Genomic DNA, 18,642 nt, shown 5'->3' on the forward strand with positions numbered 1-18,642 from the left:
TAGCCAATGAGAGGCGACTGCCGGGAAAAATTTCTGACGGTAATTCTCACGGTTGTCGTGATAACAGAAACTACCTAAATATTATTGCGCGAACTCCATAGGCAGTGAAAGCAATAGAGTACAGTATTTATGAGATTGGAGGCTCCCGCCGACCAACGACACCTGCTCGCTACGCCAGGTATGTGTGCGTGAAATTGCCGTAAAAATAGCAACAAAAAGCAATAAAATGCTGAAGAATAGGAGGAAGAAGAAGGCGATTATGATGATGCTATGCACGCTTGCGTGACCTGCGCATCGCAAATGCGTCTACAGAATTTCGCCGAGCGTGATGCACGCCTAGGTAACACTACCAAATATTTCATAGGTCTCCCAGTGATAGCCTTCAAGAAAGCGGCCAGCCCGAAGGCTCGGTGTGTAGAAAATAGTGTACATTTGCAACAAACGAGCTCTAGGTCTTCACGTGCGTTGCAAAACTGACACAATGGCGTAGTGGGCTGTTCTATACTTCGAGTTGAAAGGGCCGTACGTGGGTGACATGCTGCCGCATGTATGGTGCAACAACGCTTTGTCGGGCTCGGTGAGTCGAGGTGGCATTTTGAAATCGCCTCGGTGAGTCGAGGTGGCATTTTGAAATCGCCTCGGTGAGTCGAGGTGGCATTTTGAAATACTATGAAGTAAAGATACCCCTGAGCACTGGTGGATCGATGGAGCTCCATGTAACGTCGGATACAAGATCTTATGCATGCTTCATAGTGAATAAGATCTGTGTATCGCTAATGCAGGTATGTAATGCGTGGCGAGTACGAAGCACTAATTATCAACCCATATGCTCAGTTTTAGGGTGATGGATAGTTTTGTTCTAGTCCTAAGGCGTTGCGCTGCTGAGCACGAGGTCGCGGGTTCGATTCCCGGCCGCGGCGGCCGCTTTTCTGATGGAGGCGAAAAGCAAAAACACCCGTGTGTCCGAGATTTCGACGCACGTTAAAGATCCCCAGGTGGTCAAAATTAATCCGGAGCCCTCCACTACGGCGCGCCTCATCGCCTGCGTTGCGTCGGTGCGTTAAACCCTACAATCAATCAATCAAGTTTTGTTCTAGTCACCACGTCGTCTTTGTGCGTATGCGTTTGCAAGCGTGGGTTGCAAGAAAAACAGTTGAGGCGTGCACGTGATCTGTAAGTTCTTAGAAGTAGACCGGGGACGTTGACTGGGTTATTGTACCCTCTACAAAGATACAAAGATACAAAAATAAACTAGGTGGTATATAACAATATATATATATATATATATATATATATATATATATATATATATATATATATATATATATATATATATATATATATATATAGATAGATAGATAGCAGAAGAGAAAGATACGGGACGAGGGACTCGGTAAGGACACATACCAAGGTTGCAGTCGTCATTGCCAATGCTATTTGGCTGTTTCCGAAATATTTAATAGTGCCGAATGACGTGGGTTTGTCATGTTTCTTCGATACAGTGATAAATAAGCGAAAATATAAGTCGAGAAAAAATCCGCCGTTTTTAACGGGAGCGAGAGTCGAACCCACATCTCCGCATAACGCGTGCGGTGCACAAGCCATTATGCTATCCCGCAGCGGCTTCTCTCTCGACTTAACAACGGGGATTTATATTTACAAGTGCTCTGAGGACAGTCAACTAGCGCCGCCCCTCGACCACCGCGGGAGATGTAGAACGTCTTTTTTCCCAGCGGCCGCCACGTAACACGTGGTTGGAGGTCGGGGTTAGCAATCGGTATATCCGAACTGCTGGATATGTCAATTACTATTAAATATTTCGGAAACAGCCGAATAGCACTGGCAATGACGACTGCAACGTTGATATGTGTCCTTACCGAGTCCCTCGTCCCGTATCTTTCTGTTCTGCTGCATGTATTTCGAGGGCTCTGGCTCCAGCAGTTTATATATATATATTCATCTGTTTCTATGACCTAACGCATTCCCCCTTTGCTTTCCGAGGTTTTCTTGACTACCAACCCTTATTCTGTCTTAATTCACCGAGCCCCTCATTTCCAATTTCTTATTCGCTACATGCATAGCGAGGGCCTCTGTTCTGGCAGTCTTGGTGCCAAAGGAAGCTTAAGAGGGTTCAACGCTGGTCGACCACTCTCGACATGTCGTAGACACTCGAGTCACGGCCCGGGGGTTAAAAAGAAGGTCCCTTTCACCCCGAGTAGTCCGAGTGGCGCTGGCTACCAACCCCAAGGGCAGGAAACAAAAATACCTTAACATAAATACCCGAGAAAGTGGTGGGGACACAGACCCACCGGTAACGTAGTGGTTATCTCACCAGACCGGTATTCTGGAGGTCGTGGGTTCGGATCCCACCCGGCGGGCATTTTTTCACCACTTTCTTTCTGACTCAAAAAATTCTTCATCCGTTTCTATGACCTAACGCATTCCCCCCTTTGCTTTCCGAGGTTTTCTTGACTGCCAACCCTTATTCTATCTATACCTATAAAAAGAAGTGCCCGACTGACTGACTGACTGACTGACTGACTCATCAGCGCCCAGCCAAAACTGTTAGATCTAGAGACTTGATATTTCGCGAGTTTATTTGCGTCATTGAGTAGGTGCTCACTAAGGCGGGTTTTTCGGAAATCGCACTCCGAACCGCGGAAAAGAGCGAAATTGTGGTTTCGCGAATTCTAGATTTTCTCGGTCACCGATTCACATATCGAAGCGCTTTTTGGTTATATATGTAGCCCTTAAGAATATCTGAAAAGTAGTTTTTGGATTTCGTCCTAACCTACACTAGCTAGGTAATTCCGCATTCCGGAAATAATATGGTGTTCCTAAAGATTCTCAAATAAATCTTTCACCGATTCAGTTATCCAACTGATTTTTGCTACCATATGTTACTCATACAAATGCACAGAGCCATTTTTAACGATTTCGCCCTGCGACGCCGCTAAAAGGGCCAATTTGTTTTTTACAAATGACACGGGTGACGAGCCAAAAAGGCCTGACAGGTTATGTACACGTCTAGCCAAACTGCTCTTTCAAACGGCTACAGATTGCAAGGGAACATTCCGATTACGCTGTTTGAGGTCGATATATCTGAAAATTTTAAAAATTCCACCATGGGGAGAGTGAAAAGCGATAAAATAGTTTTTCAGATAATAATTTTTTTACCGTCCGCCATTTGAGATATCGAACTGGTTTTTGTTGAGATAGGCAACTTACTTAGGTATTTAAACACTGCTTTACAACATTTTTCAAAGACACCCTCCCAATAGAGGCAAGCATGGATTTCGAGAAAACACTGTGTTTTTACAAATGCTAAATAACCACACAGCCAGTTTATATCTCCCATTCGTTTTTTTTCTTAAAAATGCTGCCAATTTATTAGCCCAAAAACCAATTTCAGGATTTTGTCCTAACATGCGGATAAGAAGGCCAGCGAGATTTTTTGATCTGCATCCATTTGGTCGTGAAATTCAGTTGAGTTTTCCCGCGTTCGCTTAGTGGTCGCTATCTGTTTAGAACTTCGTAAACTACGCGTCTCCTGTCGGAGCCAGTGTCATATATCATAAATGTAAAAGAGAAGATGTACCAGTAAAAAGCGCAAAGTTTAGCCCTCGGCATCTGTTGGGACTTCCTGCAACCCTGCCCCTCCCGTAGGGAGACCATGTTACTTATGATAAAACTGTACCGATGAGCATCGTTCATATCTTCTGAGATAGCACTTCCCATGAGGAAGAATACCCGTCACCCGGTCGGGCATCCATCGTTTGTTCCCAGCACAATCTCCTGCCGAATTCCAGTTGTGTTTACAACCTGGCACTCTTCCTGATATCATATTAAGAGTGCAAGCAAACCAAGCTCCTCTTTCTTCCATCGACTTTTCCCACCCTTGAGCTGTAGGAGATCCTGGTGACTAACAGCGATCTGGATGTCCAGAGAATACTTCCTCCAGAGCGATTTCTGCCGGCTCATCACATGGCTTTCTGAAATTGGGAACCATTCCCACTTCGCCAGCTTAATAAAACTTTTTTCGCTCACTGACTCACTCACTCGAGCGCACCATCTTGGTGCAACTTGTTTAGCGAGAGTTGGAGTAAAACACGACTGCTAGTCGTTTCACATTACCACGACGCGCCTGCAGTTGGAGCCTTTGTACTGACAGCAGGCAGGCGCTCCCGAGTGTGTACCACTTCCCAATGAAGTAGCCTAATATCACTACTAATGAATAAACGAACTTGTGTTATACCCATTGCTGTCCTTAATATAATGGCCCACCTGGGCACCGCCGGGTACTACCGCTAGTATATATATATATATATATATATATATATATATATATATATATATATATATATATATATATATATTGAAAGAGAAAGAGAGAGAGATGCCCATAGAGGTGAGGAACTGTTTTGAGGCGTGTTGAAAGCAACCAAATCCACTGCTACAAGTTTCTGTTTCTGCCGTATCACGGTTTTTTAGACGTTTCGTTTCTTTTTATTAGCATTAGAGGGGCAGAACAACTTCCACATTAACGTAGGAAAATGTCTCGCGAAACAATTTGTGCCATATAAACTAAAGTTAGCTCTTTATTTCTTGCAATATCGCTCACAAACCTATTAAGCAGACTCCGGATTCCCTCTTAATAGAAAAGCCCGTTGCCACACGCACAACAGGTCTCGGAAGAGCGGGGGACTCTAAAGATTAAATAGTGGACTGCGATCAAGTCTCTTTTCGTTATTATACCGGCCTCAACTAACTGGTGGCTAAACAACACCACAAAGTATAATGCGAAAAAAATTCTCCCCTCATCAACCAGAAATGAGAGAGACAGGCAGTCCTCTCAACATCAAAGAGTGGGAGAGAAAAATAAGAAAGGGGAAGAAAAGGAGACAAAAAAGCCACTGAAATCTGGGGAAGAAAAAGCGGGAAGGCAGCAGCAGAATGGGGAGAGGAGGGGGGAGTGTCTCCAAGTGGCCGCCGCTTCCATGTGCGCACGCGTTGGTGACGTCACGGGCGGGGGAGGCGTCCCCGGAGCGCCGGCGCTGCTCTCGACACGCGTGTGCGAGTTTTGAAAGCGTGGTCGCGCGCTGATCCCGGGGGAAGCAAGCAGCGCAACTCCTGCGCTCGGGAGCCGCGGCGCGTGCACGAGTCCCGCGCCGCCGGACGGGAAGAGGAAGGGAGCCACGCTCTTTCGGGAAGAGAGGAACGCCGACGTGAGGAGCCCGTCGCTGCTGCTGCCGTCGAAGCCGCATTGTTGTGTTGTAGCCCGCTCTGGGGAACATGTGATCGCGGCCACAGACTCCGTGTCTCCCCGGCTAGTCTCTTCTCTTGGCTGCGTCTGGGAGAAAAAAGGGAGAGGGTGGTTCAGCCCTCGCTACGCCGTTCTGAGGCGGCTGCGTCGACGGCGCGTCGACTGTGTTTGGAACGTGACAGCGGCGTTGACGCACCGAGTTGTGGGCAACTTTCGCCATGTGACTTGTTCGGGGTGAGCGGCTGAAAACAAAAACTTTACGTTTTCTTTTTTTGTTTCTTGTACTTCTCCTTCTCGTCTTGTTGTGGGCCTGCAAGAGAGTGTGGGGAAAAGTACACGAAGAACAGTTGGAAAAAAGCAGTCAGGCAGAGAGAATCTTGCGCACCGTTCTCGTGCCGATCAAGTCGATGGACGACGCCGTGACAGCCACCGACGCTTTCTGACGTGCGGACCCCTCGACGAACGCTTTCTTGCCGCTCAGTGATGGCGATCAAAGTGGTCGACACTGCCGCCATACGATACAGCCTGGGCGTCCTGTTGGTGTTGGTCGCAGGTAAGAGAGCAAACACTCTTCCCAAACTTCCTCGAAAGAAACGAGCGCCTGCGATGAGTCGGAAAAAGAACAGGCCTTAAAATCATCGCCGATTCTAATATGGGGGCGCCGGTAAGAACGATACTTTTTTGCGTCGGGACCACACAGTTGATAATACAGGAGCAGCAGGCTCAGGAGGACAAAACCGCCATCTCTCGAAACAAATGTATACACTGACCTCATACCGCCTAGGCCCACTTTGCAACATCGCTCTCGATAGAGGGGCTGAGGTAAAGGTACACCTAGCGAGTCTTGGGCAACGCCTTGCACCGGGGTACGGTGCCCGAATTTCTCTAACAGTCCGCACCATTAGGAAACTCTCGAAAGAGACCTGCATCGTTAGAGAACAAGCCCATTTGGACGCCCACAGAGCAAATGAAGCGAACCGTATGTCTCCACCACTGTTTCCCCTTTGTCCTGTTCCCGCGTACATTTTTGTCGGTCGCGCGAGCGCCCGCGCCGGCAGGCAGACCCCCGTTTCCCGCGCGCACGTTTTTCGGGGAGGGGCGGGGAGGTTCCTCCGAGTGTACTTTAATAAACGGCTCGCTAATTGTCTTCGATTTATAGACGCACGTATAGAGAGGCCGCTGCTTGTTGCGCACCCGACACACACACACACACACGCTCTCTCGCGGATGGGCGTTGGGTGTTTTTCGCGAACGCTGGTAATGACCCCGAGGGAAAACGCGCACTCCTTCCTCTTCTTCCCACGTGGGCGGGCTGCAGCACACCGCAGCCGCCAATGCCGGAGGGGAAGAAGAAAAAAACCCGTCCGTAATCGTCCGTCAGCCAGCGTCGTCGTCGACACGAACGAATAACGGGAAGCGGAGGGGGCGAGCGTGCCGCAATGAGAACAGGTGCCTCCCGGTCACGTACTCGTCCCGAGGTTCCCTCGTGAGAACTGCCTCTGAAGCCGCGACCGCGCTTCGCCGAGGTTGTTTTATCCTCGCGGCTATGACGGGTCACTGTGCTCTGCTTTAAATTCGGCGCTGGGGGCGGAAGCGAGAAAGGCTGGTGCGACTGAAAGAACTCGCTTCGTGCTCTAATCCGGTTAACTACTTCGTGCTGAGAAGAATAATCGATGGTGTTCGATGGTATCTTATTCATGCTCAGGAAGTTGCAAATTGATCCCGTAGATAAGTTGACTATTTCAACTTACTGGCGAGAAAAATTTATCCAGTACTTAGTAAGATACGCTAGAAGCTTCCGTACAGCAGTAGATGGCGTCGTTTCGGAAAAGAATGATACTAAGAAACCTATTGTGCCGTGAGAGCAAGGAAGTTGGCTCTATTTATTTTGTTATTTATTTATTTATTTGATTAATTAGTTATTTATTTATTTATCGTAGTACCCACAGCGCCTTTCCAAAGCCATAACAGTGGGGGAGGGCGAGAGTGTAAACAAACATGCATAAAAAACAGGGAAACAGAAATATGATTGATAGAGTTGCAGATAAGTCAGACCTAGGCATCGCCAAAAAAAACACATTAAAAAGAACACGAAAATTCATTATTGGGCGTAAATGATACGACCTCACTCAATAGCCTATTCCATTCGCAAATGTTTTAGGTAAAACAGGGAATGTTAAAAAATTCCGTTCTGCAATGTATTTTCTCCACTTTAAAGGAGTGATCAGTCCTGAAGGAAGTCCTTATCGGCTGCTGTCAACCCCGGTTTCATTATGAAATATATTTGAAAAAAATTTCAGGCTGAGCACGTACCCACGATGCTGAAGCTAAACCCCACCTAGGCTACGCTTGGAACACGACAAACTAAGTTCATTGCGTGGTTCGTGAAACCAAATCCAGTAGCCAAATTTACCCACCTTTCTAGCTTCACGATACTAATTTTAGCACGTGGGTCCCATATTGTACAACCAAACTCGAGTACGGGACGCACATTGGTCATGAACAGCAACTCCAGTTTTCGCTGGAAACTGTTTCGCATTGCGACGCACGAAACCCAAAATTCGACAAGCTATCTGACAAACGCAGTTTACATGACGGCGCCAGGACAGGTTCGAGGGTAGGTACGCATCGAGATATTTGTGTTCAAATGGCCCTATAATCCATTTGCGGCGTCGAGTTGTTTGTTTGAATTCGAACACGTCTTAACAAAGTTCGGAGCAAATATTGACAGATTTTCCAATATCCAAATCAATGAGCTGAGTGTAAAATAGCAAAGGAAGTAAAATTAACATTTCACCCAGGAATGCTGTTTTCTTTCCATAAATTGCTGTTATTACAGAGTGTATTTGCATAAAAAGGGTCATTAGAGTATAAATGCGGCGGCAAGTATTAAGAAAATAGTTCTCGTGCTGTTTTGCCACCGGAATGAATGCGCTAACCACCAAAGAGAGTAGTTGCATCTATGAAAATTTCTGTCCAACAAAACACTTGTTACAGGACATTCTTTGCGGTTAATCTCAAAACCAGCTTTCCTGGGGCTACTCTTACATTCCCCATGCTCTTCTCGTAGTTCTTATCCACGCCAAATGTGGTTTTGTGCTTTTGTGGCGATCGCGCATTAAAAGACGTCTATTGAAGCTATTCCAGTCAATAATAACATATCACTGGTTCGCCCAAGTATGTAGCAAATCATGACAGAAAGAAAGTTCTAATTAAATAATTTTTAATACTTGTACATCGGTATCAAGATCATGACGAAACTGGGACGACCGCCAGGGAAAGAGTGCGGCTCTTAACACGACGTTGCTTACAGCAATGGAAATCTTAAGACTTGGAGGTCTCATTTCTTTTTTGTCGCTTTGAATGTGCATTCATTAGGGCCCTCCATGGCCTGAACTTGACTTGATCCTGCTCTTCCACTCTCTACGGCTTATGACTAATGCCGCTGCACACGTTGTATGTTCTTTAAGAAAAGATTTTCTGAGTTCAGCTTCACGTTTTGCTCATAGATAGGATCGGGCAAGCCATAGTTGATACGAACGGTTAGGGTTTGTGGGACGTGACTCGAAACGTATCACGCGCAGATATTAAGACGAAAGTGTTTTATTTCCGGATACACGAAGATCGCGTTGACGTCATATCCATCACGGAAGTGACGCCAGTGCAACAAAACAAGTGGCTTGTAAAGTGTGCACCCCTGCACACAGGGTCTTCTTGCTGGGAAGCAACCTTTAGTACTAAAGAGTACGTTATACGTGGGGTTGTTCGTTTGCGGGTTTTATATTTTGACACAAAAATATTTTATGCCGCGATAACCAAGATTTCACTAACGTCATATCCGTCACGGAAATGACGTCAGTGCACCTTTGCTGAAGCGACCCGCCAGCAGGGCAGCGCTCGCCGAGCACGACCACAAGACAGCCACCGACCCGTAAATCATGCTCAGCTGCAGATTTCGCTGCACATTTCACTTTCGTGTTTTACTAAATCCTATGACCAGGAATCAATCACAGTTTTTTTTGTATTTCTTCTGTCGCGAAAAATTCCTTCAATCGCCGCTTTGGTTCTCAGGGACAGAATACTTAGTCACTGTCACTCAGGGTAGAAGGGCAGGATAGCAGTTTAGGGGGGAATTGTGTTGCAGTGCGACCTACGTTTTAGTGTTCCCGAAATTAAAAATGCAAGAAGGGACATGATAACAGCTTCGCAACGTTCTCATCTTTTTTTTTATTTTTCATCGTAGGTAATTCATCAGTTTAGAAGAAAAGCGATTACCCAAAGAGAAACCGTATCAACTACAAATTTCTAAGCAATAAAAGAAACGAACGCGATATTCGCCGTAGCCGTGGCGCAACAACTTCGATTATAAACGACACATGACGTCAATTAAACGCCGAGAAATAGCGCGTTGTGAGTGGGCCAACCAAGTTTAGAGAAAGTACTTTGGTCACCTGTTCCGGGCGTTTTCAGCCACACATGCGTGAATAAAAAAATAAGTGCAAAGCTACCAAATACCGGCGTATCAGAAATGTCCTCGTAAGCGGTTGAACGAACCGGATTTGTTTCATGCAATCGTTCTTAAAAAAACCCATTTTCTTCCCGCTATTCCGCAAGCTCAGAGTGTGCTGAGTTGACGTCATGAAGACGAAAAGAAACGCGCTACGCCAGGTAAACGTTTGTCCACTAGTTTCGCCTCTGCGCGCTGCACAGCCAGAAAAATGCAAACACAAAGTCAAACGATAGCAGAACTGAATTTTTCGAGGGCGTAGCTACGAAGCCGAGTCGGAGGAAATGAATTTAGAGCGTCGGGCAGTTCCCAAGCTTACATATTCATTATATATTTATGAGGACGCACTTTCAGAGTTTCGACGGAAAGCGTGTATTGGCAACAATTTCCTACTTTTGGCCGTGATATATGTATATAGCTGATGGTTGAAGCAGTTACAGTAGGGTTGAATGTGGAAACCAATCACTAGAACTTCTTCAGTAAGAAGGCCGTTATGCGGTTGCTACTTCTGCTGCGGTTTCCGATTTTGACGGCGATTACGCTAAATAGGAGCGTTATGACGACATACATCGTGGTTTTACTTTGCACTTCCCGTGTTCGGAATGAAACCTGGGTCCCTCGCGCTATGAAGCCGACGTTTATCCGATTGCTCCAATACGACACGGTCCAAGCAGTTTGGATTTTGAGCTTTGACTTTGACTCATCAGGTTGCATGGGAGTAAGCTTCGGGTTTAACCATCGTTCTTTCAAGAAAGGAGCTTCGATTTTTTTTAACATGAAAGTGTTTTCTTCCGGGATACACAGACATTTGAGTGACGTCACATCCGTCACGGAAATGACGCCAGTACAACGAAGCCAGCGGCCTGTAAAGGGTGCCCCCCTGCACACAGGGTCTTGTTGCGGGGAAGCGACCTTTAGAACCAAAGAGTCCGTTATACTTAGGGTTGTTCGTTTTCGGGTTTTATATTTTAACACGAAAGTGTTGTATATGCCGGGATACACCAAGATTTTACTGACGTCATATCCGTCACGGAAATGACGTCAGTACATCTTTGCCGAAGCTACCCGCCAGCAAGACGTCACCTGAAAAGCACACTCACAAGACAGCCGCCGACCGGCAAATCATGCTCAGCTGCAGATTTCGCTGCACATTTCACTTTCGTGTTTTACTGATTCCTATGACAGAGGAATCAACCGCAATTTTTAAAGGAAATTCCTATCTCCCGCTGCAGTCACCCCAAGCCCGTAATTAAACCATCTCACTGTGGTCATTCTTATCTGCATGAGCAAGCACTGCCGCTGGCAAAGCTCCCACCTCAAGTTTCTGTTACAGAGCGCTATGCCGTTCTTTATCTCGCTCTCTCTTCCTCAAAAGTACGTCGTTCTGACCTTAAAAAAACACTAAAATTGCCAGGCATTCACATTATCCGCCACACAACATTAACAGTGACGTCACGTCATTGAAAACCTACCAAAAAAGCAGAGAAACCGCTGCATGAGGTTCATCATAGTGCTAAAGCACCACGATAAAACAGCATCATAAAACAATAGGAAAATAATGCGCACAGTCTTCGCCCGTCAATCACAAAATCAAAGAAAAAGTCTATTTGTTCTCTTAGTATCTACCTAATCCTTTAAATTTAAAATAACAAGTTTGTCGCTCTTACTCGCATTCCAATGAACCGAACTATTATTTGCCTTGATATCCATTTAAAAGTCTTAAAATTGGGTTATAGAAAAGGTCACCTGGCCTGCTCAATCCACAATTCGTAGTTTAAACGCCATCACTGTAGAGGCCGAATCACGAAGACGGATCTCGCTGCGGAGCGAGGAAAGGAATTCAGAGGTGTTGTGGGTAGCCAAAAAGGCAAAACTCTCATGTTTCCACTGAAGTGTGGCCAGATTCCGCTACCTAGTTCAGCACGCCATGCTAACACATCGATCACTCGTTCACCACAGTAATTTACATCGAAAAGTGTATGCCTTCATAGATAGGCGACAATAGGCGTCCTTTCGCATGCTGATTTCTTCACCTCTGTATTCATAGCCACACCACACAGGTTCTTGTGTTTCTCTTCCGCGGTCTATATACACCCCTGCATTGCCCTCGTCTCTTTAGGGTTGTTTTAGCGCAGTTGTTCTAGTCTATACCGCATTGTTCTAGACCACAGTAATTTTTCTTTGCAATGTTTGCGGACGATACAGCCATAAAAACCTGCACAAACCGAGATATTCTTTAGCGAAAAAAATTCTAACTCAACTGCCGCCGCGGTACGTAAAGAAAGTGGAAGCCCTGCCAAAACGCTGAAAACAGCGTCGCCTGAACGCGCGTGGAGTAGCTCAATAAATGCATTATCCGATGGCAGCACGTGGGGTGGTCGATTTATGCAAAGGCGTAACTTACGCCGAGGCAACGGAACCCACACCACCGACAAGAATCTTATTACAGCTTCCGTGTGAGGCCCAGAACGCGCCCATTGACGAGACGATGCCTCACTGAGATCCTGTGCGAGGAAGGAAAACTCATCCCATGAAAAGGAAAATGAAAGAAACATAAATAAAGGGGAAATAAACACACTGGTGTTAAGCGGCCTAGAGCCATGGAAAGGTACAGTGATATCGGAAAATGAAGTTGGTTTGCCGGTGGCACTAGCCCGGTTGCTGTCGGCTTCACTTTAGCAATTTGCCCCTTTTTTAGAAAGAAATCACACCTCCGCGGGGATTTTTTCCCCTTCCTTTGCACCAAAAATTTGGGACTTCACCCCCTCTATCGCAATCCCGTCTAGGAATCATAACGACTAGCCTAGACCCTCTCCTTTAGCCCACCCCACGGAGTGAAGCATTGGTGAAAATCTGCTTCCCGACAACCGTGAAGGTAAAAACCAGCCACGCGCGTTAACACATCGAGTGGCTTGGAATCAGTCTTTGTGGATGCGAAAGAGCGACCTGATTTTGTTCTAGCAAGTTGTACGGCGTCCTCTTTACTATAGGCAAAAGCTTTACATGAATCGTCGTTAACTCGACGTTCAACGTTCGGGAAGGAAACACTTTATAAAAAATATTCCCTTTCGTAATAATAAAAATTGAAGGGATCTCACACTAACGCATAAGACTTGACGGTAGCGAAGCTCTACGCAACCTTTACGACCATCACGACGGTTTAAGTCCACGATTGCTGCTGAATTGCTTCTTTTTCGCTGACGCAACGACCTTTAGTCCATCTTTGTTTCTGTAAGTGTGAACTTCTCTCTCTCTTTTTTTGGAAGTGATAATGATTGGCCATCACATTGGAGGGGCGTATGGTACGACGTGTCGTTCTCATTCCGAGCAACTTTTGCCACAATTACAGCGAACGCTGGAGTTTTTCTTGACCATTCTTAACAAATCTACCTAAGTTGATATGTTGTTGACCAACGTGCGCTGGGGACGCTGGGCGGTCGCCGCCAGGCACACACACAGGAGCAGTAGGCATTTTATTGGATTTGTTGACGGCCGGGAGGTCGCCGCGAGGCCCGCACTCACATGTGCCCGCTGGGCAGTTTCTTGGTATTTTTAACTGCGGACAGGAAAAATTACGATTTTCTAAACAGCTTCGCTGTAAAAACCCTTTCATAGCAAGAGGCGTTTCATATCCCGAGAAGTTCCATAGCGCCATCATTGTCGGAGGTAGAGCCGGCAGTAGAGAGAGGTGGCCGTCCACGCCGGCACAACGTAGATGAAAGGAGTGTAATAGCACCCCGGACAAAGCGACATGAAAGCAGTAAAAGCTAATTAGGTTGACTCTTTAAAGTGAAAAATGCACATGACAAGTAGAATTGGTGCAGCCGTCAGTATAAGGGATGCAGGTAACATAGTCTCGCTGCAGGTGGAAGAATTATATGTCAATGGTTGATATCTGCGGATAGAGAGATCAAATTACAGCATGTCTGTATCATATAATGTTTCTGCCTTTAATTCACCTCCACTCAGGTTGTCGCCTTATAGTCGGCTCAGAGATAATATAATGCACCTTTCGAAACTTCATTAGGTCAAGCTTGTGTCTCCGTCGTGGTCGGCAGCTTTTCTGCACTGCCCATTGCACGAATGCATCTTTCCGTGCTTATTGTCGAGCATTACTGAGCCAGAATGTGGAGACACTACAGCGTTTCCTGTCTTCAAAAGTATGTAAGCAACCTTCTGTTCGCTATCAGCGAAATTCGCGTGCGATAAGCTCTAATTGCTAGCAAACAGCGCCAAAGGGACATGCGCGTGATGCCCCGTAAGCGCATCGTACCGTCACAACCCAGTTTTCAAGTGTAGAAGTATTTATTATGAGCTCTCTAGCGTTTGGCAGTTCTTTTATGGCTGAATGAAAACTAATAAAAAGTAGTGCTGCTGGCTGAATGATTGCAGCGTCCTATCATACTTTAGCTAACAGTAAGAACTTTATGGTAGGCAGTGCAGATAAAAAACAAATAACGTCAAAGCAAAAGAGCCGACATAGGGCTCTTCGCAAACATTTAGGAAGTCGTCTTAATAATGACCGAATCGCGTGCTCAGGTGACGCCTATGGTGAAGAAACGGCACTGAATTTGTTGTCTCCGAGCAAACACAAATCACGTAAAGTTTGAAAGCCGTGTTGTTAGCACTCCGTTAATATGCGATCGCAGTGCAAATTGCGGTCGTGATATCGCTGTCGATTCTACTGCAGCACAAAATGCAGTCGTTCGGGTTTGCCAGAAAGCTTGAGCTGTCGATTAATGGGTTCACATTTTTTTTCACGTCCCAGAAATAGACACGAAGAAGGTCAGTGTACGTACGCTTCAAAATGTTACGCTAAAACCAGCGTCACTCAAAGCTAAAATATCTCGGTTCGGAGATGCACGCCTATTGTAAGTGCAGAGCACTTTAGGCCTTCGCCTTGTCGTCGTAGCTCACTCGCTAGGACCCAAGTAGACCAACAGGGCGTCCCGTGGTAACGCTGTCGTTCGCGGCGTACCCCAGAAGCTTCGAAAGCCAAGCGGTTTATATAGTCATAAGCGTTCGAAACTCGTGAAGCGCTGGCGCTTGTCCTACATCTCCCCTTTCTTTAGCGCAAAGAAAACTATTGGTACATTTGAGGGAAAATATACGTAATTAACCAGCAGCGCCTGCGTTCATTTAGTTAGAAACACTCGTTGAGTTGGTTTTCGTGATAGTAAGTGAAAAAAGCGGCTGCGCAAGAAAAAAAGGGCGCGTGCGAAATGCCGCAGAAATGCTCCAGCCGCGCAAGAAAAAAATGGCGTGTTCGAAATGACGCAAAACAGCTCCAGCATACGAAATTACGAAAATCACGAAAAGAACAGAACTCCTGCTGGCGCAGTTTCGGGCAGGGGCGAACACTGCGAAGGCGGGAAATTTTAAATGCATGGCAGGGCAGCAGTGAGCGGATAACGGTGGTGCAGCCCACTATGGCGAACCACTGCTCTGCACTTCCGACAGCATTGAGTGGAACGGCTTTAATTTTTGTTTTTGTTGATGTTGTTATTTATTGACGCAGAGCTACTGGACTTGGAAAGAGACATTGAATTAAAAAAGAAGCATTCGATTTTTTAACAGGCAACGCAGCCACAGAGCTTCCAAACTGCAAAAAAGTAGAGTTTAAGCTGAGCGTTGTCGACGGTCCGCTCCGGTATCGGCGGCCCGCTCAGCGCAACCAGAGCCAATGCTGTTCGCGACCAAGCGAGCCACGCATGCGCAATGGCGCTCCCGCTTGCTGTCGGAGCTGAGCGGACCGTGAAAAACGGTCAGCTAAAACTCGCCAGTATTTGCTTTGTCGACAGCGGCGGCTATTCACGCGCAAAGCTACAGCGTTGAAACCACTCTCGAAGCACCAGGCCAACTCAGGTTCTCTTATAATAAACTACTAACTGGCTGCAGCTGAAAAAAACAAAAATAAAAAATGGCGCAGCTCGCACTACTGGTGCAAGGCTGGAGAAACAGCAAAGCGGGAGTCGACCTAGGGTCCCCACACAGACAGCGGATCTCAGGAGCAAGGGAGCACCCGGACCCCAGCAGTGCAAAGCCATGTTGGACGGCCCTGTAAAGCAAAGACCATTAAAATATGTACATCGTTTTACCCAGTAGTAATCGTCGTCATCTCTTTCGTCTTCCGATCGCACAGCCACGTAGGGTAAATCCCCTTGTAGCGCGTCCTCGCCTCGGTAGACCTCCACTTCGTCAGCTGGTCCGGTGGCCGTCTCCCCGTGTGGATTGCGGAGGCATGGCTTGACAGATTCGTCGGCACCGTCTTCGGCGCGGCGGACCTATGGCGCGCCGGTCCCTACATGATGACGACGACGGAGGCGGGAGCTCATCATGTGGCGTAAGCCCACGGTCAAGCGGGGCGACGTCGGGCGGTCACCGCGAGGCAGACGCTCACGTGCACTCGGTTTTTTTTTGTTGTTTTGGTTTGGTTTTTGCTGCTACAGCCACTGCGCTAATGTCGTATCCGGCGCTTCGCGCCGGCGACGCCGGGTGGTGGCCGCGAGGCAGGCGCTCATGTGCGGTCGGAATTTTTTGTTGTAGTGGTGCCACTGTCATAATCCTTCACGCCCTTTCATAATTATCATCACCGGTGCTTGTACGCCAGCGTCAGCTTGTCCACGCAAGAGATCTAAAGCGCCGGATCCACTACAAGCGTGTTTGCTTCGTACATCGACTATGCCGGGCGGATTTGTGTCGGTCTAAACAGCTCGGCTGTCAAAAATAATGTTTGTAACGTTGATGCCATTGACAAATACTAATGTTAAGATACAACATGCTCAAAATTGCGGTTAGTCGAGAGGTAGTGAGAGGCAGATGCAGATTCGGGAAGGAGCACTGTGTGCGACGAGAGGCAAAGATCATTGCTGTCTTGCAGAGACGGATGCAGGACGCGTACATGCTGATATTTTGGCGGAGTGTGAGTGTATAACCACCCGGAAAAGAATGAAGAGTTCCATTGAGCTAGGAAGAGGTGGCCTAAGCATCAAAAACAAGGAAGGAAGGCCTGGAGTCACACTTTGAGGTCTACCTAGTGGTACCTAGTGAAAAAAAAAGACTGCTGTGATTGAACGCGGTCAAACCAAGTTTGCTGCGTTGTAGCTCGGGTTTCGCACGCACACTTACTGAGCGGTAGCTCGGTTTTCGCACCTAGAGGGCGCAGTGGACGCGTACACAATTGCACCGCAAGAAGAAACACAGACACTGTTCGCCGAAATCGGTGCTGTATGCAGAATGCGCCGTGAACTTGGATTCAGCCGCAGAATGACAGCATCATTTGCTGATGGCACTCGTCCTTACTCCTTCCTCTCTACCCCCTCTCCGCCCCTCTCCCCCGCCTTTGAAAACGAACGAGCGATTGGACGCTTTCACTCCGCAACCGCACAAGACGCTGGCTTGACCCTGGCGGACTTTGAAGATCAGATTGGCGCTGCGAGAAACGAAACATTTTCTGGGCTTGTGCCTGAAGTAACAGAACTTTCACTCTAAAAGCACTTATTGTACTCATTGTACGTCATGTTGCGAATACGGTTAGACATCGCAGGCCCTCAAAGTGAAACGTTATACCTAACTTTCGTGCGTGCCCGACAGCTGCTGCCGTTGGTATGGCAAACTTGATAAAAATCCAGAAAGCAGCCCGTACCCACACAGATGCAACGGGCAACGCTTGTGTACTGTTACACCGGGCGTTAGTACTGACGCTGCCGGCTGCCTTAAACTCCGAATGAATGGGTCTTTTGGGAAAATAAAATCGAATTGAATTGAATTGCATGAATTGCCATTCTCGATCAGAAGGTTGTCATTTATTTCCTCAGAATGTGTCGAGAAACGACATCGGTATGGAATATAGTGTTTGCCGATTATATTTGCAGGTTGAATTGCAACGACTACGCGGTTAAGCGATGGTCATTTTCGGCGGGAATCGTTTGATCCAGGATAAATGCGCGCCGTTTTCTTCACTGTAGACAAGTAATCTTTCTATCATTCATGCGTCATGTCTTCTCGTGACAATAGGCTGAGACCTTTCCCTCTATACCCATTGCCACTCGGTATATGGGAAAATGCTGGCCTACTGCAGCTAACGCGATCGATACTACACTGTTATCTTAATTAGCAAAGTGTTCTTTGCACCTTGAAAATCCAAAAAAGCACTCGTCATGTTCATGATATGGGCGCCCGCACTATCGCTCTGGCGATGCTAGGAATGATAGAAAATTTGTTTATGTCTATATACGCAACTAGTGGGAGAGCGCACTGGCCTCATATTACAGTTTCGCGCAGCACTTCTCTGTCTAGAAGGTCTTTCTGTTCGCTTTGCCTATCAAACCGTTCTATCTAAGCTGACTTGCGAGGGCACCCATAGCCGGGTATATATACGGGGATCTCGACTTCCTACTTCACAGAGAGTTGTTTGCTTCCAAAATGACGCTCGCGAAAGCACACTGCTTCGACCGAACAAGATGGTGCGTAGTACCTGCATATTGGTGCTCTTCGCTGTGCTCGTCGCGAGCAATAAGACATGCCCGGATAGCCCCCTTTAGGGCACTGGTAAGGACATGTTAAATGGCATGTTTTTGTGAACCCTCATTCTCCAGAAGGGGACACTTCTTGTGAGACTTGTACGGCATTCTCGCATCAAACCAGGGTAGAGCTGTTCGCGTCATGTAAAGTCATTTCCTGGTTTTCTGCGTTGCGTAATCACGGAAGGTGCCTAAGGGATGGAAAGGGGAGACTGGAGAACCTGCTCTTCATTGGGATGTTGAGTCTCTCTGGGCCGCTGCAGACTCTTTTTTGGGGGGTGCGAAACAAGAAATAATTAAAAAAAATGAATATTTTCTGCACCCCCAAATAGAGCTTTTCAGTGGTCTTA

General features: G+C 46.9%; 1 protein-coding gene across 2 annotated transcripts in view; it reads left to right on the plus strand.

Moving 5' to 3' along the window:
• The first annotated feature begins 4,999 nt into the window (after nucleotides 1-4,999).
• The window catches only part of LOC144169828 (lachesin-like), a 209,999-nt gene continuing 196,356 nt past the window's right edge, over nucleotides 5,000-18,642 (plus strand). Inside the window, exon 1 of one of the 2 annotated variants that reach the window (XM_077699193.1) lies at nucleotides 5,000-5,816. In XM_077699193.1, the coding sequence (XP_077555319.1) occupies nucleotides 5,747-5,816 (70 nt within the window). In that variant the 5' untranslated portion in view covers nucleotides 5,000-5,746. The remainder of the gene's footprint in view (nucleotides 5,817-18,642) is intronic. The other variant, XM_077699192.1, reaches the window with a different exon arrangement.

This window comes from Haemaphysalis longicornis, unplaced genomic scaffold, assembly GCF_048455015.1.
Source record: "Haemaphysalis longicornis isolate Haplotype H1 unplaced genomic scaffold, Haemaphysalis longicornis Haplotype H1 scaffold_2, whole genome shotgun sequence".
NCBI lineage: Eukaryota > Metazoa > Arthropoda > Arachnida > Ixodida > Ixodidae > Haemaphysalis > Haemaphysalis longicornis.